The sequence below is a fragment of the Lampris incognitus genome, chromosome 5, assembly GCF_029633865.1.
Source record: "Lampris incognitus isolate fLamInc1 chromosome 5, fLamInc1.hap2, whole genome shotgun sequence".
Lineage (NCBI taxonomy): Eukaryota > Metazoa > Chordata > Actinopteri > Lampriformes > Lampridae > Lampris > Lampris incognitus.
Genome location: NC_079215.1, coordinates 18,901,882 through 18,928,578, shown reverse-complemented (window position 1 = coordinate 18,928,578; position 26,697 = coordinate 18,901,882). Strand labels below are relative to the sequence as shown.

Here is a 26,697-nt window from a genome sequence, read left to right as displayed (position 1 = left end):
TTATTTTGAAAAAAAAGAAAACACACACACACACACACAAAGATACACAATACTCATCACAGCGAGGCTGTCAAGGCATATGCCCTTACAGCAAAAGTTAAATGCATGGGTAAACAGAATAGATGCAATGGAGAGAGATGATGTACCCTCAGCCTGACATGCTGAAGAAAAAGAAGGGGGGATACATTTGACTTTTAACCCCTGTGTTATTGTCTGGGACGCTTCCACACAAAGGTGGAACCAAGTCTTTGTTTTCCAAGTCACAACTAAGTCTCAAGTCCTAAACTTTTGAGTTTCAAGTGCTAAACACGTCCATATGTGCTATTCATCAAATTTAATGCCATTCCAAAATTTCAACAGCAGCATAATATTTGACATACTAAATTCATGCAAATCATGAATGATTTTAAAAATTGTAATTATAATTTGTAATTATGGAAGTGAAGTTTTGATTTGCTGCACACTTTAAAAGCATTTTATCTACAGAGTTGGAGAATCTTTCAGGTCTCTCAAGTCAAAAGGCTCAAGTCCAAGTCAAGTCACGAGCCACTGGTGTTGAAGTCTTTTTCGGTTTTGACAAGTCAAGTCTAAAGTCATCAAATTCATGACTCGAGTCCAAGTCATGTGACTCAAGTCCACACTGCTGCTTCCACAACCTATTGAGCGTGCCAAAACCATCATGAAATAAATGTTGTTGGATTAACCTGACCTGCCAAATGATGGTTTGGATCTATTGCAGGGTGGGTAAAGTCACTAACTATCCAAAATATTTAAAGACCTCAGCATTTCTCCTGCAGACTTTAATCTTAAAATAAATAAGGATATCACAGTAGTGGTTGTGTGGACATTTTATGGATAATCAACTGATTTACAAAACAAAAGGTACTACTGGAAACAGCCGATATCCTATGGGTCAGTCATCACCCAACTAGTTCATATAAATAAATGTGAAAAATAGTTTAGTTTTCACAGGAGCTGCTGTCCAATACTAAGCTCTGTTTCTGTTATGGGTGCAAGTGCATACTTCATTGTTTACTAGTCACCACAGCTGATAACTCTCATAATTGCCTTCTATTCAACTTGCATTCTGCTTACACCTGACACACAGCTTGTAGAGTACAAAGGAGGTATTGTAATTGCTTACATGATGGAGAAAAACATGGAGCACAGTCTCACACACACACATTAAAACTCACCGAGCATAAAATGAGATTAGTCTGTGCCAAACAGCAACCACCACGGCTAATATCAGAAGCTGGTGCGCAAGCAAGCGCCTTAAGATGCAGTTCTTCTAATGGCCACTAGATGCCGGTCCCAAAAAAGACACTGGTTGTATGGAAGTCAATGGGAAAATCCCCAGTCTCCCTCTAGAAATACAACGCAGGACGTTTATTCCCCACAGTTAGTTAAATCCACATCTTCTGAAGTATATTTTGGTGGTATTTTATAGAGTGTTGTCCCATTAAGCGGATATTAAAGTTTTATAGATCGATTTGTTTGGCGGCTTGGTTTCCTTAATTGACAGGTCTCTCTGGAGTGATTGACAGGTTGCTCATGTGTTTCAAGCATTGGCCCACCTCAGCTCCATCTTGCCGTCCGCATTTACATGTTTTCGGAACGTAAACACAAACTCATGACTCCAAAAATGCTCTTCAGAAACCTGTGGGTGACATCACAAAAACCAAATCCATATCCTTATTCAGTCTGTGTCCATGTAGGTTCACAATGTGCACATATCAGCCCCCTGAGCCCATTTCCATCCCACTGCATCATATTTATGCTGTTGACAATGCATTGCTATATGAATGCAGAAGGTACCCTTTGGTGTCTGAGACCTGCTGGGTTAACCATGACTCAAACTCAACCCTGCTTCACCACTATATTAAACTTAACCTTAAAGGTAACCACTATCTGACCTTTATGTAATTAATGTTCAGGAAATCACATTGGAGTCTAAACTGCCAAGTGTCCATACAGATGCCAAACGGCACCTTCCCCTTCAATTTATCAACACTTTGTCAATAGTGTCAATATACGATGCCACAGGATGAGAATCTGTTGCACCCCTACACAAACAGGGATCATAGCCATGCTGCTGTTGTCTTTTTTAGGCTTCATAGTGGTAATGTTCATATGCTGTAGAGAGCCTAGTGAAGTAACACAGTGTCGTAGTAGGACTAACGTCATTGTAAGAAATGGATTTGTAAAAGGAGATATTCTTTGCTGCATATAAAAAAACACACATATACACACACACCTTAAACCATCTCACACACTCACATACTGTACTGTATATGCAAAAGCCAATTAGTGTAATTACTGTTACTCTATTTTGCACAGTATAGCACATACCCAGCAGCTAGCAAAGAGCATAAAGTTTAAAAAAAATCATCATTGAAAGACAGGTATACTATATGTGTTTGAGTTTGCAGTTTTGTAGGTATGTGTATGTGTTTGTCCTTGCGTGTGTGTTTTGTTTGACTGATGAGTGGTAGACATCGTCTCTAATTGCAGTAGTGCCTCTGTAAGCTTGAGCATCAGGGGCCATTGCTCATACACTAGCTGGGGCAGGCAGCTTGCACACCGTTTGTGATCACATGGCAAACACATGCGACAAATAATACAAAAAGAGAGGAGAAAAGCTGTGCACGTGTGATGTTGTATTCATGTGCGTGCGGTTTGAGTCCGACTATTTGTGGCAAGTCGTCTACAGCTGAGCATGGAGAATTTGAATGCTTTTCAAACACACAGTAGCTCTTTGTCTGTGACTCACGTACACTCTAATTTGCGGCGCATTTTGTCTGCACCTTGCACATCACTGGAGCTGGAGTACAGGATTATTTTCCTCTGCATCATTCCTCCCTGAGGAGCGAGGTCTTCCTTGTTTGTGTGCAGTTGGCACTAGTTAGGGATGCACGGCAGGCTGTTGTGTCTAAATATCTCATTCTACTTCTAAATGTGTGTTGGTTAAAACCGCAGATGTTAGGATTACTGCGCACACCAGGTTCGGTAATGGCCCTGGCTGGGGGTTGTGTTTTTTTCCGGTGTCACAGTAGGCTTCCCTTCTGTTGAAAAGCCACCCATTTGCACTTCCATGTATTTCAAACAGCTAGCGTGTATTTCCTCCGAGGGGACGGCACACACTTACAACATTACCACTACAGCAAGAGGTGACTGACACATGGCGTGCATCTACGCATGAGACACACACATACTAGTGCTGTGTGTGTGTTTCATGCATAGATGCATGTGTTTGCAGGTCGGAGGATCTCTTTTTATTGGTATCAAAGGTCTGCAGTTTACATCTTGTCCTTTTTCATACCTTTTTCCACTTTTTTTACGTTTATTTGGGAAGAGACAAAGTACATTATTCAACATTTGAAACAAATGAAAATGTACCCGAGGTAGCTAAGAGGCTAGTCTCCATTGGCAGTCCCTTTGCCTGATGTTGTTAGGTGTCAGGCAAAAAAAAAAAATCCAATCTATAAACATAGTTAATATACAACACAAGAAAAACAAGAGCAAACAAAAAAGAAAATATATATAGAATATACCAATAATGTAGAAAAATATAATATAGAAAATAATATATATATATAAAAAAGCAGACAATACAGCACAGCTCATGTACAATGCAGTTAAACAACATGTTAAAGGTGTGTGTGAACAGCATCACTGTTGACATTGTTGGTTCTTAATAAGCCATTTCTTGACATTACACTAAATGAGTAATAGGGTGGGGACTCTGTAATTGACTGTGGTACTGAGTTCCAGAAAGGTATTTTAGGGAGTTGTTCCTTATCTGATGTGAGGGTCTAAGGACAGGATGTTGTGTTGCTGTAAGGCCCCTTGAGGCAAATTTGTAATTTGTGATATTTGGCTGTACAAATAAAATTGCCTTGATGCTCTAAAGGAGAAGACGGCCTGGCTAAATGCAGTTCTCTTGGGTTGGATTGTGCAGTCTCCTCTATCTGCACCCCTAGTAGCTCTGTTTGTGGTAGATTTGAAGTTGATGAAGCTGGACAGAGGATGAGCTAAACCATGCATGATCTTATAAACTAGGCAGACATTTTTGTATTTGGTGAGGTTTTCCCAAATAAGTAGATTATACTTTTTTAGAAAATGACAGTGATGAAAAGTAAACAGTTTCTGGTCTAAGGTTTTGGGTGCTTGTTTGTATAATGAGTCCAGTGGTTTTAATGCTGCAGAGTGTGTGTTAGACCAGCTTATCAGACAGTAGGTGATGTATGAAGCAACCACTGAGTGGAAGTATGTCTTTGCTGCCTCAGTTGATAGGAAGTCACTGGTAAATCTGAAATTTGCCAAACTAAACTTTACTTTATTGCAGACCCTTTTTATGTGGCTTTTGAAGCCGAGGTTCGAATCTATGTGTACTCCTAAGTATTTGTATTCTGAGACAACTTGTAGTCTCTCTTAGCCTCTCATGATGAATGAGCGTCCGTGCGTGGTGAAGAGCCACACCCTCCTCGCGGTAATCCTGTTAACGTCAGGAGACAACAGAGCAGAACACGGCAGATCTAGAGGAGTGAACCTCGATAACAAATCCTGCTACTCCTATGGGTAGCAGTAGTCCTATTCATCGATAGACTTGACGTTGTAGACCGGGGGACATCGTGGCTTTGCAGGTGATCATGGAAAGGCACAAAATCTCCAGTTAGCGGAGAACCAATAGAACTGCATGTGGAGTAGCGCCCCATGCTTTCAACAAACATGCGCAACCGAAACCCTATAGGGGGCGTTCTGGCGGACGACCTAGGTGAGGCTGAGGAGGTTGTAGTCTCTCTCCCTGGATGATGATATCTTGCTCTACATTTATGCTGTTTGCTCTACATTTATGCTGAGAAAAAACATACAAACTGCTTTCGACACATTCAGTTGCAGACAGCATTGGTTAAGCCAGGCTGTGACCTTCAACGTATAACATCTGTTAACTTGATTGCAACCTCTTCTGTGGTTTTACCATGAGAAAGAAATCACCGTGTCATCAGCATACATTAAGATGTCACATTTTCCACACACAGAAGGTCGATCATTTGTGTACTGTCTCTTGGCTGCTCTCTGGTACAGTGTACTTTGCTGACCTATGTACGTATAATGTGCCATCGTAAGTTAATTTACAAGAGAATGTTAATCAATCGGGATAATAGAAATGTATCGTGCATCATACAGGATGTTTAATCGGCTTCTTTCTGTCTCTTTCTCCTCCCTTTTTCCTTCACTGTGTCTGCTTTCATCTGTTCTCCCTCTCTTCATTCTCACTTATCTCCACAATCTCATTTTCTCCTTCTTCACCCTCGGATCCCTCCAACTCTGCCGTACACACACACACCATCATCATCAATGCATCTTCACCTCCTCCGTTCACTTTTCTACCCCCACCCCTTCCACTCACCCTCCTTCTTATTCTCTATTTTCCTCACCTTTGACCTCTTCCAACCCCCCTTCCCTCCCTATTTTTTGTTAATCTCCACCCCCTCGCCACCGCTGTCACTGCCACCTCAACAGGCGGCTTTCCGCACAGACCTGTCCATCCTTCTGGAGCAGGTGGGCACAGGAAAGGAGTCCCTCAGCTTCATGAGGCGTCGCATCCGCCGCCTGGCGCCGCAGTGGGCCACCGCTGCCAGCCGCCTCCACACCAAGCTGAACGGCCAGTGGAGGGACCAGAAGAGGGTAAGATTAGACAGCAGTAGTGAGGGAAGAGTCAAGGGTGTGGAGGAATGGGGGGGGGATAATGATGACAGCGAGCAGAGTGGGAAAGGACGATCAATGATGCAGAGAGGGAGCAATGGTGGCGACGACAGAAGGCTGAGGGAGAGGAGGAGGAGCGAAGGACAAGTGTGATGTGGAGAGGGAGAATGAGTGACGGAGAGAAAGAGAGAGCGGCAGAGAGAGAGAGAGAGGGAGGGTAAAGTTATGGCGCCTGACTGCCAAATCTCACACCCAGTAATGTGGAAGGCAGAAGGCAAGGGTTGAAGAAGGAGAGATACACAAAGAGATGAGGGATGGAGCGATAGATGGGCGTGACGATAATAATAATGAAGATGAACAATGAGAAAAATGTTGAGATGCAGAGCTGTGCCATTGCCAGAGAGAGAGAGCAAGGTGGCTAGATGGATGGATGGATGATAGTGGTGAAGGTGTAATGGGGAGTAGTGAAGGATTAATGCCATAATGGCTAGTGATGCCAGAAGTGGAGGAGACAGAGCAGAGATGGGTGAAAACATGAGGATGGATGTGTGGTACGAGCACCTGATTTTTTTTAGAAACTTAAGATAAAGGTAAACATTTGGTAGTAAATCAAGACGACCAAATTTTGACTAAAATGAAAATAAATTTTTATTGAAAGGCTAAAAGTGTAGTTTTTCATCGACTACATTTTAAGTAAAACGAATTCATTATGTAATGACTAAAATCTGATTAGAAATAAAAATAAATAAATAAATCTGTGAATAACTAAAACCCCTGCCAAAACTGGCACCCAGGTGTTTTCCCAACACTCGGTTCTGTTTCGGCTCAAACTTGTTGCTACACTTCTGCCCCCTCCTCTAAAAATTTCTCTCAGTCTTTCCCTTAAATAAGTCTCGGGGGGGGGGGTACAAATTGTTTGATGTGAGTGACGTCTTTTCTTGTCGCACACAAAGAGCATTCGTTGTATTTCATGGCGGCTCGTCTGCTTGACAGTGTTTTACTGTTTTTAAGAGTCAGCCGTGGCCGTCAAAGGCTGTTTGTGACCAATAATTAAGGGCGCAAATAAAGAGTGCTTGCATGTGTGTAGGTGCATGTGAGTGTGTGTGCTGTTTTTTTATCATCACCATAAGTGTCAATAGGAGAGCCTAACAAGTTTTAAATTGGCTACATTATAATTAGCCAATTTGTGCCCACCAACACTACGCCCCCCCCACACACACACACACATACACACAAGAACACCCATGCATTGTCTATACTAGCTTAATGAAATTCAGCGTTGCCAATGGTTGATACATGCATGGAGAACATGAGGACATGCAAGGCAGGTTGACAGTTCATCACAGTATCCCCCTTCGCCCCCCCGCCCCCCCCCCCCACACACACACGCACATAATTCATATCAATGAGAAATCTAGTCTCCAAATCAACAGACCCGTAAGTCTTTGGGATGGAATTCATGCAAACATGGGGACAATAACTCCACACAGAGGCGCTGGCTGACAAACCCAGGATGCTGTGAGACAAAAGTGAAAACCACCAACCCATAAGAGCAACGTAGTGTTTGAAATAGGACATAATTAAATCCAGAAATCCCTACTTTCACATCGAGATGGGAAAAAATACAATCTGATTTGAATTGCTTTCAAGCCATCTGTCTGGCCAATCTCTCCGGTTCCCATCCCACTGAGCTCCCGGTCTTTTAAATGAGAACGGGGTTCTGTTGGTGTAATTTAGTTTCCTTGTTTGGCTTTTGATTGTTTGGTGTTTACTCAGAACATGCAGGAAAATTGACAGAGCAGGGATGGAAATAGAGGAAGAGAGGGAAGTTAACTGTTTGTCCCAGAAAGCACGAAAAAAAAAGGAAATGTTTGTTCATCTGTGTGTGTGTGTGCGTGTGTGTGTGTGTGTGTGTGGGTATGTGCGCACACTGTGATGAACTGTCAACCTGGCTTGGAGGTCCCCATATCGTCCATACGTGCTCCAACCATTGGCAACCCTGAATTCTATTAACTAGTGTACACAATGGATGGATGTTCTTATGATTGTGTGTATGTGTGTGTTGCAGTACCTGAAGATACTACGCCAATCATAACCTTAACTGAACAGACAGCAGCTGAAAAATATCACTGATATTGACAGTTCCTTCACTCCATTAAATCTGATAGCCCATATCTGTAATAAGCGTTCACAAATCTCACATTTAATAGATCTTTGTATACAGAGTGCTATTTCAAATGAAAAAAATGGAGAAACATAAACTATTTGGCCAAATTTCACATGAATAATAACCGAACTGTCTATGGCCATGTAGGACAGTGTAATTACAGGCTTGTGCTGCCTTTTTATCACGCGTTCATCCATTTGAGATGATGAACTCTTTTTTTCCCCAGGCAATTATCAAAGCAACAGAACATTTTACGTCACGTCAAAAGAGACTCTGAGCAGCAAATTAAAAAAGTTTTACATGGTGAAAAGCTTTTATGAGGGGTTTTGCATTTATGCATGTCCTGTGCCCATGAGCCTGCACCCTTTGGTTAATGCATGCCTGTTTGCAGCGGTATGCCTGCAAACTCGGCACACCTTTGTCTACATCTCCATCCAAGTGTGATGTGAGTATTTACTGACTGTTTACATGCAGTCAGTAATCCGATAAAGGTGAATGATTGAATTAAACTGATAGTTCGATTACGATGGCTACGTGTGTTGAATCAATGGGAACTCTAATGGCGAGGTTTACACGACTCGTCGGATCATTTAATAATGAAAGAGAAGTCGAGTCACGTGCAACCCCGCTTCAAACAGTGTGTTCGAGACGTTTCAGAAAATGTCCATTCTATTTCTTCACCCATTCCGCATCAAAAATTTTTCAGTCTCACTCCACAAGAACCACTGGGCATGGTGGCCCAGTGGCTGTTGCCTCACAGCAAGAAGGTCCTGGGTTCGCATCCCGGGGTTGTCTTATTTTGATGTGTATTCAAAACAAAAGTAAAATTACACTATCTTTTGACTAAATTGCCATCTGTCATCATTGTTAATGATACTGATGGATTCGTTTGTTGTTTTTCAGTATACTTGTTATTACATTTTGTAGAGCTGTGTTGAAAGAGATGGGCCTTGCTGGTGTGGTCAGTCCTGCCTGAGCAGCCAAAAAGTGGGAAAACTTAAAAAAAGATGAAATTAGATGAAAATCCTAGGAAAAGGGGCGCCTGGGTGGTGTAGCGGTCTATTCCGTTGCCTACCAACACGGGGGCCACCGGTTGGAATCCCTGTGTTACCTCCGGCTTGGTTGGACGTCCCTACTACAGACAGAATTGGCCATGTCTGTGGGTGGGAAGTCGGATGTGGGTATGTGTCTTGGTCGCTCCTCTGGTCGATCAGGGTGCCTATTCGGGGGGAAAGGGGGAACTGGGGGGAATAGCGTGATCCTCCCATGTGCTACGTCCCCCTGGCGAAATTCCTCAGTGTCAGGTGAAAAGAATCTGCTCCACATGGAGAACATGAAGGAGGGATGTGGTAGTCTGCAGCCCTCCTCAGATCGGCAGAGGGGGTGAAGCAGCAACCAGGGTGGCTCGGAAGAGTTGGGTAGTTGGCCAAATTTAATTGGGGGGAAAAAAATCTTAGGGAATTTAACTACCCCATACCTGATGCCCTAGCACCACCTGTGAGTTGAGGGATCGTAGGTGATGGAGGCCTCACGTTTACTGTCTTTACATTCGGTATCTCTTGGTTTTATAATTGCAAGTTTACCCGATCATCACACATTCTGCACGTTTGCTGTGTTGCTAGCTACGTGATAGAGCGTTGGTTGAGCCGACTCTAACGTTACATTGGCAGTTGCCTAAGTGACTACGCCCCTTTAACGTACACACGCACAGAGCTGTAACAATTTCAGTTAGATAATGTGATTTTTAGTTCACATGTAATAGTAGACCCTAATAATAGAATAGACAGTTTTTTTAAAAGATGCAGAATTAATTAATTAACTCTTTTATTTTTTCCGATCGTCCTTCCCCGTGGATGCTCAACCTTTTCGATGGGTGCTCAAACACCAGAGCACCCACGGGATTGGGGCCTATGCCTTTAGACCTTTCTCAATACCATGTATGCCAAGTTCTGACTTCTGTCCTTGGATGTTCAGACTTTGCAAGTTCGACTCGAGGGTACGAACTCCCGAGGACAGGAGGACGAAGTACAGTCATCCTGCAATTGGAACACCAGCGTACTTGATGACCTCACCATCTCAGCTTGTCTTGGCAATATGTGTCTACTCCGGTTATCTTCAATGTGCTGTATCTTTACAATAATGATACAGAACACAACCCTGCCTCTTTTCGTTTTCATTTGAAAAATATTAAAATTTAGGGGCGTCCGGGTAGCGTAGCGGTCTATTCCGTTACCTACCAACATGGGGATCGGCGGTTCAAATCCCCGTGTTACCTCCGGCTTGGTCGGGCGTCCCTACAGACACGTTTGGCTGTGTCTGCGGGTGGGAAGTCAGATGTGGATGTGTCCTGGTCGCTGCACTAGCGCCTTTTCTGGTCGGTCAGGGTGCCTGTTCGAGGGGGAGGGGGAACTGGGGGGAATAGCATGATCCTCCCACACACTACATCCCCCTGGTGAAACTCCTCACTGTCAGGTGAAAAGAAGCAGCTGGTGACTCCCCATGTATTGGAGGAGGCATGTGGTAGTCTGCAGCCCTCCCCGGGTCGGCAGAGGGGGTGGAGCAGCGACCGGGACAACTTGGAAGAGTGGGATAATTGGCTGGATACAATTTGGGAGAAAAAGGGGGAGGAAAATCCCCAAAAAAATAGAGAGAGAGAGAGAGTTCCAAGATCTGTTGCCTACATATAAGAAGCCAGTGGTGGGAAAAAGGTTGTGGGAGGGGAGATTGTTGTCGTGGATGTTGGTGAATGAATGAATGAGGAGAAATGAAAAACATCAGGCGTTAGAAAATTAGACCAAAAGCATCAAAATGGATCAGACACCGGTTGCCGTCGTTGTCAGTACACTTTATAAAGAAGCTGAAGAGGAGGCTGCCCAACTGAGGAGACGAATCCATCAAAGAAGAGCCAGGATGCGGTGGAGGATGGAGAGGAGACGTGCCATACCAGCACATCTCTCTAGCTTTGTACGTTTGTCTAATCACTATGCTTTTTTTGTTAACCATGTAGACCTGACAGTTTACTTGGTACAGCTAGAGAGAAACTAATGCAGTTTGATATTGTATAAAGTCTTTATTTAATGTTTTAGAGAGGTGTTGATTTATTTCTTTTCAGCTGTAATTTGTGGGTACTGGGTTACTGTACTGGGTTATACTGAGAGGTGTTTCCAATATTTAGTCCATCGCCATTTTTTTATAAATGGGATGGACAAACACTTCTCAAAACATATTACATAAAAAAAGTTTAACATTAGGACCTTGCTGAGTTTAACATGTATTTTAGGGCTGTTGTAGTAGACTACATTAGATTTATCTAGGTCTACCTAATAGCAAGTACAGAGGAGGTTCGATACTTTTCATAGTTTAATAATATTGAAATGGATTGGTCTAGATTCCACATACATGCCTGCCGTTTGTCTTCTTGGTACTCAAACATCAGGGGTTGATACTCAGTCTGACAGGCCTTGTACAGTTAGGTGCACAAACTTCACTATATATTAATGATGTTAGTACCTCATATGTGTCTTGTACATCATTAGTCATTAACAAGGACAGACCTCAACACAAACAGGACATTTCATGTCTATGATAACAGTAGTCATGTAGGCTACAGTAACTTTTTGGCTCAGAACCTGGGAAGGTAGGTGTGCTCTTACACTGCCTATCAAGCAATGGAAGAAATGGAAGCCTCCTCAAGCATAAGCAAGCACCTGACCAAACAAATCAAAAATTCATATCAGACAAAAGTAAAAACACATAAAATAGAAATAAATAACAATTGAATAATGTAAAAATCTAAAGACGTTTCTTTTTTTTTCTTAACAGGACCAAAGTCTCTGACAAAGGTATGTAAAAATGAATGATCATGCACCTATCCTCGCCATGTTCTTTTCTGGAGCTGACTTGAAACCAGCCTTCAGGCTATCCAGGAAGAGCATCAACATGCTGGTCCAGATGCTGCCCTGGCAAGAAGCTCATCGATGGAGCCATGAAATTGAGGTGCTGGTCACGGCCTACTGCCAGGCAGAGGTGTAAAAACCAGGTCCAGAAAGTAAATGTCCAAATCATGTATTTGCTCCAACCATGTTACTAAACCAGCTGATTTCATTAACTAGTTTTCCCTACCTAGTTGAGGAGTGCTGTTGACTAGAATCTGCTGGAGTAGTGCATGAGTGGAGCAAATACATGGTTTGGACTTTTACTTTCTGGACCTGGTTTTTACACCTCTGCCTACTGGCTTGCCTATGGAGCCTCCTACAGGGTAACTACAGACATCTTTACCATGCCACTAGCCACAGTTCACAGGACCATCCATAAAATCACGGAGGAAATGGTGACCATCCTCCACAGAGCTATTTATTTCACCAAACCAGAGGAGATAGGGGCTGGCTTGGTTTACCTTGCTGGCCATGGGGCAGTCTGCTGTGCTGCAGTGCCATAGATGGGTGCCACATCAGGATTTTTCTTCCTCCACAGCCACAGAACAAATATTACATAAATAGAAAACTTTTCCTCTCAGTACTACTGCAAGGCATCTGTAATGCCAAGGGTGCATTTCTGGATGTGTGCATTGGCAATCCAGGATCTGTACATGATCGGCTTGTCCTACGCAGATTGCCCATATACCAACAAGGCCCTATAACCACCAGCTGGGTACTTTCTATCAGGAGATGGAGGATACCCATGCCTGCAGTGTCCTGTTGCTATTATTTCACCATACTGCCAACCTATGGCAAGTAAGAACACGCTCTCTGTCTCATTAAACACACAAACACACACACACAAACACACACACACACACACACACACACACACACACACACACACAGGAAATGCAGCAAATTGTTACTTTGGTGGCTTTGAAATACACCACATATTTTTGATGTGAATTTTGATTAACAAGCCAAGTTGAAGCCTGGTACAACAGGCACCACGCAAGATCAAGGAACATTGAGTGAACCTATAGGATCTTGAAAACACACTGGCACTCCATCTTCTTGAGGGCCCTGGAGATCTGGCCTCTGTTCACCCCGAAGGTGATTGGTGGCTGCTGCATCCTCCACAACATTTGTGGAAGCAGGTGATATCCTGTAGGAGGAGGAGGAGGAGGAGGAAGAAGACCTGGGCCCAGATGACAGCGAGGATGACACAGGCAACACAGAAATCAATGAGATGGACCTGTTGGGAAATGGTGTCCAAAAAAGGCTTGCTGCCCAGCTTTCTGCCCCTGAAGTACTGCCTGCATGTCTGGGTGAACATGACTACATCTGGACAGTATACCTCTCCAGATGTAATCATGTTCTCTAGACGTTTGACAACATTTAAAACAACGTTTAGATGGTATTTTATATATATATATACACACACACACACACACACACACACATAGAGAGAGAGAGATTGATTGATATGTATATATATGGTGTATATGTTCATTTGCTTCTCCTGGATCACCACGTTGCCGTGGTGGGGAAGTTTGCGTGTACCAATGATCCGAAGAGTCATGCCGTCTAGAGCTTGGCTCCTGGTTGGGTCACCCAAGGCAGATTGGTCAAGGGGGAGGTTCCAGACAAAGCGCAATCCAACAAAGACCTCAATGGCGGAACTGGCAGAAGATGTCTCCAGGTCACAACAGCAGTGAAGACGAATGAAGGTTGCAACAGAGGGTGGTCCCCAATCATCTTGGTTCTCCATACTTTTGGACTCTGGCCGCCCCCTGCCAAGCACCGTGTGGTGGCTGCAGGTGCATCAGCCACTCCACATAAAATGCTGTCACTCACAGGCATCCTCCCATTACGTGGCTCCAGGATCGGCCTCTACACCCACCTGAGGACCCAGAGGGACGCAGAGAAAGGACGGTCATACTCGATCCCGATTGACCGCCGATGATATGTTCATTTGTTGCAATGTTCTTTTTCTTGTTCTGCTAATTTGAATTTAACTGCATGACTATAAATAGTTGTATATTGCTGTAAAATATAGGACTTTGTAATGTTCTTGTTTTGCTGTAAATATACACACTGCCACCTCAATAAGATATTAGTCATTATGGATGGAGACTTTCCCAAATCTGGCTCCAGCCCTTCCCCCAGACATACATGTAATGATACAAGCACTCAAAATCAATACTCCCATCTAGTTTTTTGATGAATATCACCTGCCAGTAAAAAGGCTCTTGTTGGCCGCCTGCCAGTCAATGAGGGCCTGGGTTTCCTAAGTTGTCCCTTGATTAAAATATTGCTTAAATGTTAGTTTTAATGCACAATAATAGCCATTATGGCAACTTTGTACAATAGGGAATAAAGAAAAGCAAAAGATTCTGTCAAAACTACAAAGGCAATGCTCTAGTACAACGTTAAAGTTAAATAAAAATATAAAGTTTTGAACCTTAACTTTGCCCTCAGCCAAACCAATTTGTCCAGGAACAAATAGACTGAGACTAAAGATTGCCTGCTAGATATACCCAAACTGAATCATATCTCATGTTTAACCACTACAGAGACATCAGAGCCAGTGACAAATTTCAAAGGGACTTGCCGAGTTAAGGCTATTATCGGCGGGGTACCATCAGCACTGGCTGCTCATGGTATCCTACCGATAACTGGCGAGGCATGCTGGCTGTCCCGCAATCGGGACCTCACATCACCGAAAAACTCGGAGCAAATTTTCAAGTTTCATGCTGCAAAGATCAAGTTTGGTCTGTACTATCCAGCCACACTGCAGTTCAACCACAACAAGAAGTGCATGAAGTTCAGACCTGGCGGAGGCGCTTGCGTACATCAACAACAACATTTCTGGCCGACCCTCCTCTCCATGCACCATTAAACAAGAAGATACGTGGAGTAACGGGGCAGGCCCAATGTGACTATTAATAGTCATGATACACAGCCACTAAAAGAGACGGTGATGTTGCTATTGAAATGGTCGCTCTACAGGCATCCGGGTTGTGTGGCGGTCTATTCTGCTGCCTACCAACATGGGGATCACCAGTTCGAATCCCCATGTTACCTCTGGCTTGGTCGGGCATCCTTACAGACACAATTGGCTGTGTCTGCGGGTGGGAAGCTGAATGTGGCTATGTGTCCTGGTTGCTGCACTAGCACCTCCTGTGGTCGGTGGGGCGCCTGTTCAGGGGGAAGGGGGAACTGGAGGGAATAGTATGATCCTCTCACGTGCTACGTCCCCCTGGCGAACTCCTCACTGTCAGGTGAAAAGAAGTAGCTGGCGACTCCACATGTATTGGAGGAGGCATGTGGTAGACTGCAGCCCTCCCTGGATCTGCAGAGGGGGTGGAGCAGTGACCGGGATGGCTCGGAAGACTGGGGTAATTGGCCCGATACAACTGGGGAGAAAAAGGGGGGGGTCCAAATAAAGAAAAAGAAATGGTTGCTCTGTCCTATGTGCCGTAATCCACGGTCATTATCAATATTAGCAAAGACTGAACAAACTATGGATGGTCGATCACAGTATTACTTTTTCCCCAGTGTTATCTCATGGTCATCACTGGTTTTGCGTGGTGCTGGTTGACAATAGCCTGTCAGTTTCAACAGGGTAAAACGAAAGTAAGCCCAAGTCTGACAGCATGTTGTGATAGAGGTTCATCACTGTTTGAAAAACATTTGTTATTCCAGGAAGGGGTCAAATGGGAGTTTGGGAACGGTTAAAGTGCTTAAGGAGGGGTTGCCGTATTAAGGCACTGGGATATATATGTTCATTACTTGTTAAATGTAGTTGTATTTGTATTGTGTATGTTCCAGTGACACATAGTAATTCATATTCAGTCCTGGGTAAGGGTGATGTGAACATAATCAGCTGGAATGTAAAAGGTCTTAATTATGCGGTCAAAAGAAAGACGGTTCTCTCTCACCTACTTCGTCTTGGGGTAGGTAAAGCATTTTTACACTCGCCTTCGAAATAAAGACCATTTTAGGATTCATAAAGACTGGGTAGGGCCGGTGTTTTATTCAAAATTGAATTCTAAAAGCAGAGGAGAGCTATACCCAACCATAAAAATGTCCCTTTCATTGTCTCAAACACTGTATCTGATCCAAGTGGTAGATATATAATGGTTGTGGGAAAAACTGTCTCAGCTCAGTTTAGTATTGGTTAAAATTACACCCCTACCTTTGATGGCCAACAGTTTTTTTCAGAAGATGCTAAGCTCCATCCCTAGCCCGGACGGTCATCATCTGATTCTGTGTGGCGATTACAACCTTTTGATGGATTCGGTTTGCAATCATTCCTCTCAGTCTATGTTAAAGTCAACTAAATCAGTACAAACCATCCAGGCATTCATGGACACACATAAACTCAGACCCCTGGAGGTTACAAATCCCACCAAAAGAGAGTATTCTTTTCATTTTCTAGGGTAGGTTTTTCTTCTGGTCAACCCTTATTTACCGAGTACAATCACAGACTGTAAATATAACCTGTTTGTGATCTCTGACCATGCCCCTGTAGTATAAATATATAGCTCCCATCTCAGAAGACAAAACGAACACGGCTGCTTGAGCCACTCTTGCTTGCTGACTCTGACTGTGCAGTTTATTTCAGAACAAATAGATGTTCTTCAGATATAAACATGACTGATTGCATCTCAGCCTCAACCCTCTGGGAAACTCGTAAAGCATATTTTAGAGGGCAGATTATCGTTCCCAATGCATATGTTAGAAAAATTAATTGTAGAAATATTTATGATCTATTATCAAAAAATAAGGCTTTGGACAAACTCGTATCTGCTTCTCCGAACCTCCGTATTTGATCAGGAAGAGAGTAGGCTTACAAACTGAAGTTGACCTCTTAACCACTAACCAGGGAGGCTAATCTTTAAGTCCCGTTGTAGATTTTATGAAGAGGGGGATAAAACCTCCAAATTGTTAGCAAATCAACTTCGTCAAAAAGCGGCATCTCATATTATCCCACTGGTTATATCATATGATGGATCATCTGATGGTTTGTGTTGCACTGTCTTTTGTTGACTTGTTGGAGCAGTAGTTGTGGTCTGTAGCATCAGGCCACTGGATGCCAACATTATAGTTCTGCAGAGGCATGATATTTGCCATATCATTGACATTCACTTCTTTTTCTTTTTCTTTTTCTTTTTTTTTTTTTTTTGGGCCAATTACCCCACTCTTCCGAGCAGTTCTGATCTCTGCTCCACCCCCTCTGCCGATCCGGGGAGGGCTGCAGACTACCACATGCCTCCTCCGGTACATGTAGAGTCGCCAGCCACTTCTTTCCACCTGACAATGAGGAGTTTCGCCAGGGGAACGTAGTGCATGGGGAGGATCACGCTATTCCCCCCAGTTCCCCGTCCTCCCTGAACAGGCGCCCTGACCGACCAGAGGAGACGCTAGTGCAGCGACCAGTACACATACCACATCCGGCTTCACACCCGCAGACACGGCCAGTTGTGTCTGTAGGAACACCTGACCAAGCCGGAGGTAACACGGGGATTCGAACCGGCGAGCCCCGTGTTGGTAAGCAACGGAATAGATCGCTACGCCACCCGGACGCCCCCCGACATTCACTTCTACGTTGGATTCCATAACTTCAGGTTCAGCACATGATGTGTTCACTATTGAAGGCTCAAGACATCTTCTCTTGGGGGGGAGGGGGCTCGACCAGATGATATCCCCTGAGGAAAGACAGAAAAACAGAGAGAAAAACAAATTCCCTAACATTTTTCAAACATGATAATAATAATAATACAACATATTTAAACTAAAAACAATCATATGAAACTGACAATTTGGAAAGCATTTTAATTAGAATCTCTTGCTAAATTGTAAATGTTGTGGAGGCAATGAATTAAACCTATGGTAACTCCAGGAAAAATGAACTAAAACTACCATGATGTTCATATCCCGAATGCAGTTCTAGGTATTGGTGTTCTTTTGTTAGTTTACCATGCTGGAAGTGTGTTCCACACACACCTTGAGATTGGTAAAGAATAATGAGGACGAGTAGAAAATACTACATAGCACTAAATGTTGTCCATTACATTACTGTAAATTGTTTCATGTCATGGAAATTGCACCAATCAACTTAAAATCCACACTTGAAAATGCCCCCCAAATCTTCATATCATACAGCAATATGAAATGGAATAATCCTTAATTCCAAACGAGTAAAGAAATATTGTGACGCTTTTGTAAAGGTTGCCGATTTTCTAAATTCACTCCACTAATTGATGACAAACTTTAGCATAAAATGTAGACATCACTGACTGCCTGCCAAATAACAGTTAAGTTTTCCATGGTAAAAAAAACCCCCACTCCTACTAAACACAGGGCTGCCGGACACCATTGTGCGTGTTCTGTTTGTGATGCCGACCGAATGTTGTTTACTTTGTGGTCATTAGGTTGACCTAATTAGAGCAACTAAAGTTATTCCACAATACTGCCGCAGTTAGTAGATTAAGTTAATTTATTCTGTGCCACCACCACAGCCCCTAGACGTGTTATTAGCCCACTTACGTTAGCTAGCTAAGCAGTCTTGATTTAGCTGATGTTAATTAATTCACCATGTTAGCTGCATGCTAGTCGTTGTGAGATAAAAAGAGATGGACTACTGTTAACCAAAATCCACTACTCAAACAGGGGCACTGTTCCTGAAGTGAAGACTTGTGTGTTTCACATGCAGCTTCTTTCATAGTTGAAGTTTGCTGCTACTGCTGGAGCAGCTGAGAACTGCACCGGTTCCTCCTGAACTCATAGATATCGTTGTCAAAAGTAACGCTACATGAAAAGTTAAGGTAAAAATAGAAAATTGTACACTTCTTATGAAAGCTTGCATTCAAACGCGCACATGTTGTAGGGAGATTCCACCGCAGTAATGGCGACTTATATACTTCCCCAGATCTGTGTATATCATTACCAGCAAGGACTCGGGTGCTAAATCTAGTGGGTTCTGTAATGTAATTAACCCCCCCCCCCAACTATAACTGAGTGATATATATACTGTTCAGTCCAGGGCTGAATTTCTTTCCCAGTACACCCCTGCACATCTCTAAAAGAACTCTTGATTCTGATGAAGCTGAGTACATAAAGTAAATCAAACAATTGACGAAAAATCTAGCTCTTAATTATATCAGCTTGAGTCGATTTACACCTTAATTTGATTAATAGCTTGATTAAGGCGTTAACATGGCAGTTTGAATAATCAAATTATCACCATAATCTTATCAAAATCATATTTTTAACTTGCATGTGAACACACTTGAGTGTTAGTGGGCTGTCGGTTGCCTCGCTAGCTCACTCTCTCTCTGTGCCCACTGGAGAGCAAAGTGACCTCCTGCTGATGAAATGGAGACAGAATGGGTGAGACTTGAAGGTGAAGAGGGGGAAGAGATAGAGGAGGAGAGCAGTATCAAGGGGGAAGCAATATTGGAAGGGAAAGAGGAGAAACAGGGGAGCGGGAAAGTGAGGGATAAAAAAGGAAGAGGTTTAGAAAAAGAATAATGTGGAAGCCAGAAGGGTGGAAGAGGGTGAGTGAGGAAAAATGGAAGAGAGAGATGGGGGGGGGGGGACAAGAGTGAGGGTGAGATTAAGACTAAGGTGTGTAAGGTGTGGATGGTAGTGCCAGCTGCCACCCTTTACATTTTTTGACAGCTCTGCCCTTCAGACCATCTGGTTGAAGCCCCAGTATGTAGGCATCTAGGATCTCTCTCTCGCTCTCTCTCTCTCTCACACACACACACACACACACACACACACACACATACACACACAAAATAACAGACACTGAGACAGATATTGTACATATATACTTGCGTAGTGTATAAACACATGCACCAAGGAGCTTTCAAGGTTTTCACCCTCCCACAAAGCCGCTTAACCATGAAGATATAAAACTCTCACACATACACACACACACACACACACACACACACACACGTCTAACATTACCACAAAAAAAAGCTTTGTACATTTTTTGCTCACTCTCCATTTTTGATATCAGTCGTATGACAGCAGAAGCGGGAGAGATACGTGTCCCAAGATGTCCCTGACAAGATCGTTGTGCACACCATTCAAAGTTGAGACGAAGCACAGCGAATGGATTCAAACACAGACATGCGGGTATTAAGTTGCGGCAGACAGGTGAGCGAGAGGTTCGGGGGGGGGGGGGTTCGCTTATCTCCGCTCTTTGCCTGTCTCAGTGGGCTCAACGTGTCTTTGTGTTCAATCCCCAGGAGGGGTTAAAAGCAGAAAAGAGCAGCTTAGGATTGTCGTGAGAGTCTCATGGGGCAATGGTGGTAGTAGCGAGTGAGCGAGCATCCGTGTTTACAGACGCGACAATGTTGAGACACGCACACAAGAGAAACTCGCGCAAAGAGCTTTGACTACAGCACATGGCTGTATGTCGGTGCGAAACAATTGCATGCAAACAAACAAGAACAAACATTTGAGGTCTGTACACACACACACACACACACTCATCTGGGAGTACCACAAATCCACCCTAGAAAGAGCTGTGTGTTCAGATTTCACTGATGGGCATCCCGGTAGTGTACCGGTCTATTCCGTTGCTTACCAACACGGGGCTCGCCGGTTCAAATCCCCTTGTTACCTCCGGCTTGATTGGGCGTCCCTACAGACACAATTGGCCGTGTCTGTGGGTGGGAAGTCGGATGTGGGTATGTGTCCTGGTCGCTGCACTACTGCCTCCTCTGGTCGGCCAGGGCGCCTGTTTGGGGGGGAATAGCGTGATCATCCCACGCGCTACATCCTCCTGGTGAAACCCCTCACTGTCAGGTGAAAAGAAGCGGCTGGCGACTCCACATGTATCGGAGGAGGCATGTGGTAGTCCGCAGCCCTCCCTGGATCGGCAGAGGGGGTGGAGCAGCGACCGGGACGGCTCGGAAGAGTGGGGTAATTGGCCAAGTACAACTGGGGGGAAAATTCCAAAAACCTAAAAAAAAAAGAAGATTTCACTGATGGTTTTATGTATGTTCAATCAGTACTGCTGAGTAATGTAGTGGATTGAAGCAATAAAGTCCTTACTGTGTTCAATATTGACAGAGAAATTGGTATTCTCCTGCTCAAATTCTTTCCCACAGCTCCTTCATGTGCTAGCTAACTTCTGTGCCGTCCTCCATAAAGTCCTATGTGCTAATGTTGAGGGACGTCATATGGGACACGCCACCATCGGAAGCATAGCTTAGCCGAAATAAAAAGGATGTGTTTATTTAACAGCGTGCTTATAGATTAGAGTATTAGAAAGCCTGCCAGGCTGTGTGTTGTTTTTCCGGCCGCCTAATGATGTCATCATGCGTCACTTACGTCACCTCCACATGTGCCTATGCAGCGGCCTGTGACGCAAAGCGGCGCCACCCAGGCAGCAGTCTCTCTAATCTTAATTCTAGATTTACACCCCAGGATATAAAGCATTGATTGAGCTGCCCGCACTTTCTTTTCGAGTGTTAAGAAAAACACATTTCTTTTCTAACTGAGGTGAAGATGAATTGGTGGATAGACACTCTCAGCTGACTTACAACACAGAGTCCATTCAAAAGCAAACTTGCAGGTTGCTAGATTTTGAACAGCCCTCTGGTCTTAACCCCGTTATCTTTGCATTTGTGTCTGGATGCTAGCTTTAAAGAATAAGCCCCATTCAGTTGTTCAGCTCTGTCACCAGTGAGTAATATTCCCACTTAGTGGTCGTTTTTGTGTTCTTGCCAGCATGTGAGATGTGTCTCTCTGCCTCCCCTCGCTGTTTTTGTTTGGTTGCCAGTGTTAACGTGATGCACCACGGCACAATCACGGCCGCCACCAAGCCAAGAGATCAAATAGGTTTTTGGTCTCACTCTTGCCATCTGCCACACAGAAAATTAATTAACTTCTACATTTCTGTTTTTTTCCCCCAACAAATCAGAAGTTAATACAGTGAGCTCATTAAATCAACATGACTGTTCATCTCTGCCTCCTGACTGTATGCCACACGCACACTTTTGTGTGTGAGATGAGCTATGGGACATCAGCGCAGCGGTTTTAGCATTTCTGTGTACACAGCTACGGTATAAATTAGAATTATAAAAGGCTACCCAAAACAGCATTGTATATTTTAATATTAATTACTCAGCTATGTGCTCAGCCTTAAAATATTAACATTTTTTCGCCGTTCCTTCAAACTTCAAACTCTTCAAGATCACAAGTTCTGTCGTGTCCATGAGGAAATGTGGATGTCCCCGCATCTCTGCATGAGGATGCTAACAAAGGATGCTAATACATTTAAGACTTATTCTGGAGGGAAGATGGAAAAAGGAGACTGTGTGTGTGGGGTGGGGGAGGGAGGGAGGTGGGAGGCAGATACACATCACCCCTAAGAAGCTCTAGGAAGCTTTTAATCATCTCCACTACAGTTCAGAGTTTCTGGGATAGACCCCCATGCATGCATACTAGCAGAGAAAAAGGTGTTTTTACTCAGAGATCCGGTGATACTGCCGTGATGAAGACTCGTCTTAACACCGGCTTTTTTTTGTTGTTTTTACACTGAACCAAACAGGCAGCATAAAGATGCCCCAGTGTTTGATTTTACATAGCATGCTGGTGTTGCGGAAGCAGAGGCAGCCTGACTTGTCACACAGCAGCATCGGCTGTCCCGTCCTTCTGGCTGTCCCTTTTACACGGACGTTGACTCGGCTTTGTGACTACCTCTGCTGCCAGCTTAATGCCAGAACAACAATGAAATGATCCCCCATTCCATAGTCATATCTTTTACACAGAGCAGTGAGGCAGATTAATGGTGCAACGTTCAATGTTCTTGAAAAGGCTGTGTAAAAAGCCTCAGAGAGAGGGGGGGGGGTACAGAAGGCGTGACAAAAGGAGAATCAACAAGCAGTCACAATCCTCTAAACTTTCCTGCGAAGTTCTCACAGTTTGCCGTGAGCTCATTATGAAAGTCGTGTGATGAAAGTTTGGGCTCGTGTTCACCAGCCACAGCGGTTATGAGGCCTTTACACCGCAGAGCAACACTCCAGCATACTACTACTACTACTTTCGGCTGTTCCCGTTAGGGGTCGCCACAGCGGATCATCCGTTTCCATTTCTTCCTGTCTTCTGCGTCTTCCTCTGTCACACCAGCCACCTGCATGTCTTCCCTCACCACATCCATAAACCTCCTCTTTGGCCTTCCTCTTCTCCTCTTCCCTGGCAGCTCCATATTCAGCATCCTTCTCCCAATATACTCAGCATCTCTCCTCCACACATGTCCAAGCCATCTCAATCTTGCCTCTCTTGCTTTGTCTCCAAACCGTCCAACCTGAGCGGTCCCTCTAATATAATCATTCCTAATCCTGTCCTTCTTCGTTACTCCCAGTGAAAATCTTAGCATCTTCAACTCTGCCACCTCCAGCTCCGCCTCCTGTCTTTTCGTCAGTGCCACTGTCTCCAAACCATATAACATAGCTGGTCTCACAACCATCTTGTAAACTTTCCCTTTAACTCTTCCTGGTACCCTTCTGTCGCAAATCACTCCTGACACACTTCTCCACCCACTCCAACCTGCCTGCACTCTCTTTTTCACCGCTCTACTGCACTCCCCGTTACTTTGGACAGTTGACCCCAAGTATTTAAACTCAAATGCCTTTGTCACCTCCACTCCTTGCATCCTGACCATTCCACTGTCCTCTCTCTCATTCACGCATAGGTATTCCGTCTTGCTCCTACTGACTTTCATTCCTCTTCTCTCCAGTGCATACCTCCACCTCTCCAGGCTCTCCTCAACCTGCACCCTACTCTTCCTCCAGATCACAATGTCATCCGCGAACATCATCGTCCATGGAGACTCCTGCCTGATCTTGTCCGTCAACCTGTCCATCACCATTGCAAACAAGAAAGGGCTAAGAGCCGATCCTTGATGTAATCCCACCTCCACCTTGAACCCATTTGTCATTCCAACCGCACACCTCACCATTGTCACACTTCCCTCATACGTATCCTGCACCACTCCTACATACTTCTCTGCAACTCCTGACTTCCTCATACAATACCACACCTCCTCTCTCGGCACTCTGTCATAGATTTTCTCTAAATCTACAAAGACACAATGCAACTTTCTGGCCTTCTCTATACTTCTCAATCAGCATTCTCAAAGCAAACATCGCATCTGTGGTGCTCTTTCGTGGCATGAACCCAAACTGCTGCTCGCTGATCATCATCTATCCTCTTAACCTAGCTTCTATTACTCTTTCCCATATCTTCATGCTGTGGCTGATCAACTTTATACCTCTGTAGTTGTTACAGTTCTGCACATCGCCCTTGTTCTTGAAAATCGGTACCAGTATGCTTCTTCTCCACTCCTCAGGCATCCTCTCACTTTCCAGGATTGTGTTAAACAATCTAGTTAAAAACTCCACTGCCATCTCTCCTAAACATCTCCATGCCTCCACAGGTATGTCATCAGGACCAACTGCCTTTCCACTCTTCATCCTCTTCATAGCTGCCCTCACTTCCTCCTTGCTAATCCGCTGAACTTCCTGATTCACTATCCCTACATCATCCAACCTTCTCTCTCTCTCATTTTCTTCATTCATCAGCCCCTCAAAGTATTCCTTCCACCTTCTTAGCACACTCTCCTCGCTTGTCAGCACATTTCCATCTCTATCCTTGATCGCCCTAACTTGCTGCACATCCTTTGCAGCTTGGTCCCTCTGTCTAGCCAATCGGTACAAGTCCTTTTCTCCTTCCTTAGTGTCTAATCTGTCATACAACTCACCATACGCCTTTTCCTTTGCCTTTGCCACCTCTCTCTTTGCTTTACGCTGCATCTCCTTGTACTCCTGTCTACTTTCTTCATCTCTCTTACTATCCCACTTCTTTTTTGCCAACCTTTTCCTCTGTATAATTTGCTGTACTTCCTCATTCCACCACCAAGTCTCCTTGTCTTCCTTCCTCTGTCCTGATGACCCACCAAGTACCTTCCTAGCTGTCTCCCTCACTATTTCTGCAGTGGTTTTCCAGCCATCTGGCAACTCTTCACTACCACCCAGTGCCTGTCTTAACTCCTGCCTGAACTCCACACAACAGTCTTCCTTCTTCAACTTCCACCATTTGATCTTCGGCTGTGTCTTCACTCGCTTCCTCTTCTTGGTCTCTAAAGTCATCCTACAGACCACCATCCGATGCTGCCTAGCCACGTTCTCCCCTGTCACCACCTTGCAGTCTCCAATCCCTTTTAGATGGCGCCTTCTACATAAGATATAGTCCACCTGTGTGCACTTTCCTCCACTCTTGTACGTCACCCTGTGTTCCTCCCTCTTCTTGAAATATGTATTCACCACAGCCATTTCCATCCTTTTCGCAAAATCTACCACCATCTGTCCTTCCACATTTCTCTTCTTGACTCCATACCTTCCCATCACCTCCTCATCACCTCTGTTCCCTTCACCAACATGTCCATTGAAGTCCGCTCCAATCACCACTCTCTCCTCCGTGGGTACCCTCTCCACCATGTCGTCCAACTCACTCCAGAATTCTTCTTTTTCATCCATCTCACACCCAACTTGCGGGGCATATGCGCTGATAACATTCAGCAATAAACCTTCAATTTCCAGCTTCATACTCATCACTCTGTCTGACACTCTCTTCACCTCCAGCACACTCTTGACATACTCTTCCTTCAGAATTACCCCTACCCCATTACTCCTCCCATTCACACCATGGTAGAAGAGTTTGAACCTACCTCCGATACTCCTGGCCTTACTCCCCTTCCACCTGGTCTCTTGCACACACAGTATGCCTACCTTTCTTCTTTCCATCATGTCAGCCAGCTCTCTCCCTTTACCAGTCATAGTGCCAACATTCAAAGTTCCAACTCTCACCTCCACATGCCTACCCTTCCTCCTCTCTAGCTGCCTCTGGACATGCTTTCCCCCTCTCCTTCTCCTTCGCCCAACAGTAGCATAGTTTCCACCGACACCCTGATGGTTAACAGTACCGGTGGCGGTCGTTGGTAACCCGGGCCTCGACCGATCCGGTATGTAAGTCTTATTTATGATCCGCATATTTGATTTGGCAAAGATTTTACGCCGGATGCCCTTCCTGACGCAACCCTCCCCATTTGTCCGGGCTTGGGACCGGCACTAAGGATGCACTGGCTTGTGCATCCTCAGTGGCTGGGTTAGAGCAACACTCCAGCATGTCTGTGTCTTAATATGCGTTGCAGCATCACGTGGCTCATCTCAAAGGCTCAAAGTGTGAGCGATTGTATTGTAACCTATCCATAAAGTAAATCATGAATTTCACCATATATGTTTTAGACTGTTTGAAATAAAACAAGTTTTTGCAGTCAAGCGTCAAAGAATGAGGTGGTAGTTAAGATGGTTAAGCCTTATAAGCAGATGTATGTGCGAACAGCTCTACTGCAAAGCCCATAATGATAAAATTATACCTTTCTGTTGGAACGTGAGTGGGATTGTCAAAACTTTCCCATCCCATGGTGTCAAATGTTGATTCCATTAACTTAGAATTGTTTTAAGATTAGAGACCACAGTGCTTCCACGTGCTGGTAAGTCGCGCGTGCCCACGTTTGACTCAGATGGGGCAGCAGCAGAAAGCAGCGTTGGTCGAGTGAGCTAGAGAATGAATGAAGAGAGGGAGCAGCGATTGTGAGAACAAGGTTTTGAATCACCACAACCGCGAGAGGTTCTTCATCATACAGTCACAACTGCACAAAAAGTTTTAGGCTGATAGGTCTGGTAGTTTGCGAGATTATCTGCGGATACACACACACACACGTGCACACACACATACACACACACATGTGCACCCGCTCGACCAAATACATAACCCCCTCCAGGCTACTCCCTGGAATCAATAGAAGGT

At 44.3% G+C, this 26,697-nt stretch overlaps 1 protein-coding gene across 1 annotated transcript in view; it reads left to right on the top strand.

Moving 5' to 3' along the window:
• The window catches only part of LOC130112896 (alpha-1,6-mannosylglycoprotein 6-beta-N-acetylglucosaminyltransferase B-like), a 271,529-nt gene that overhangs the window by 114,027 nt on the left and 130,805 nt on the right, over nt 1-26,697 (top strand). Inside the window, exon 7 of the mRNA XM_056280419.1 lies at nt 5,527-5,691. Coding sequence (XP_056136394.1) covers nt 5,527-5,691 — 165 coding nt within the window. The remainder of the gene's footprint in view (nt 1-5,526; nt 5,692-26,697) is intronic.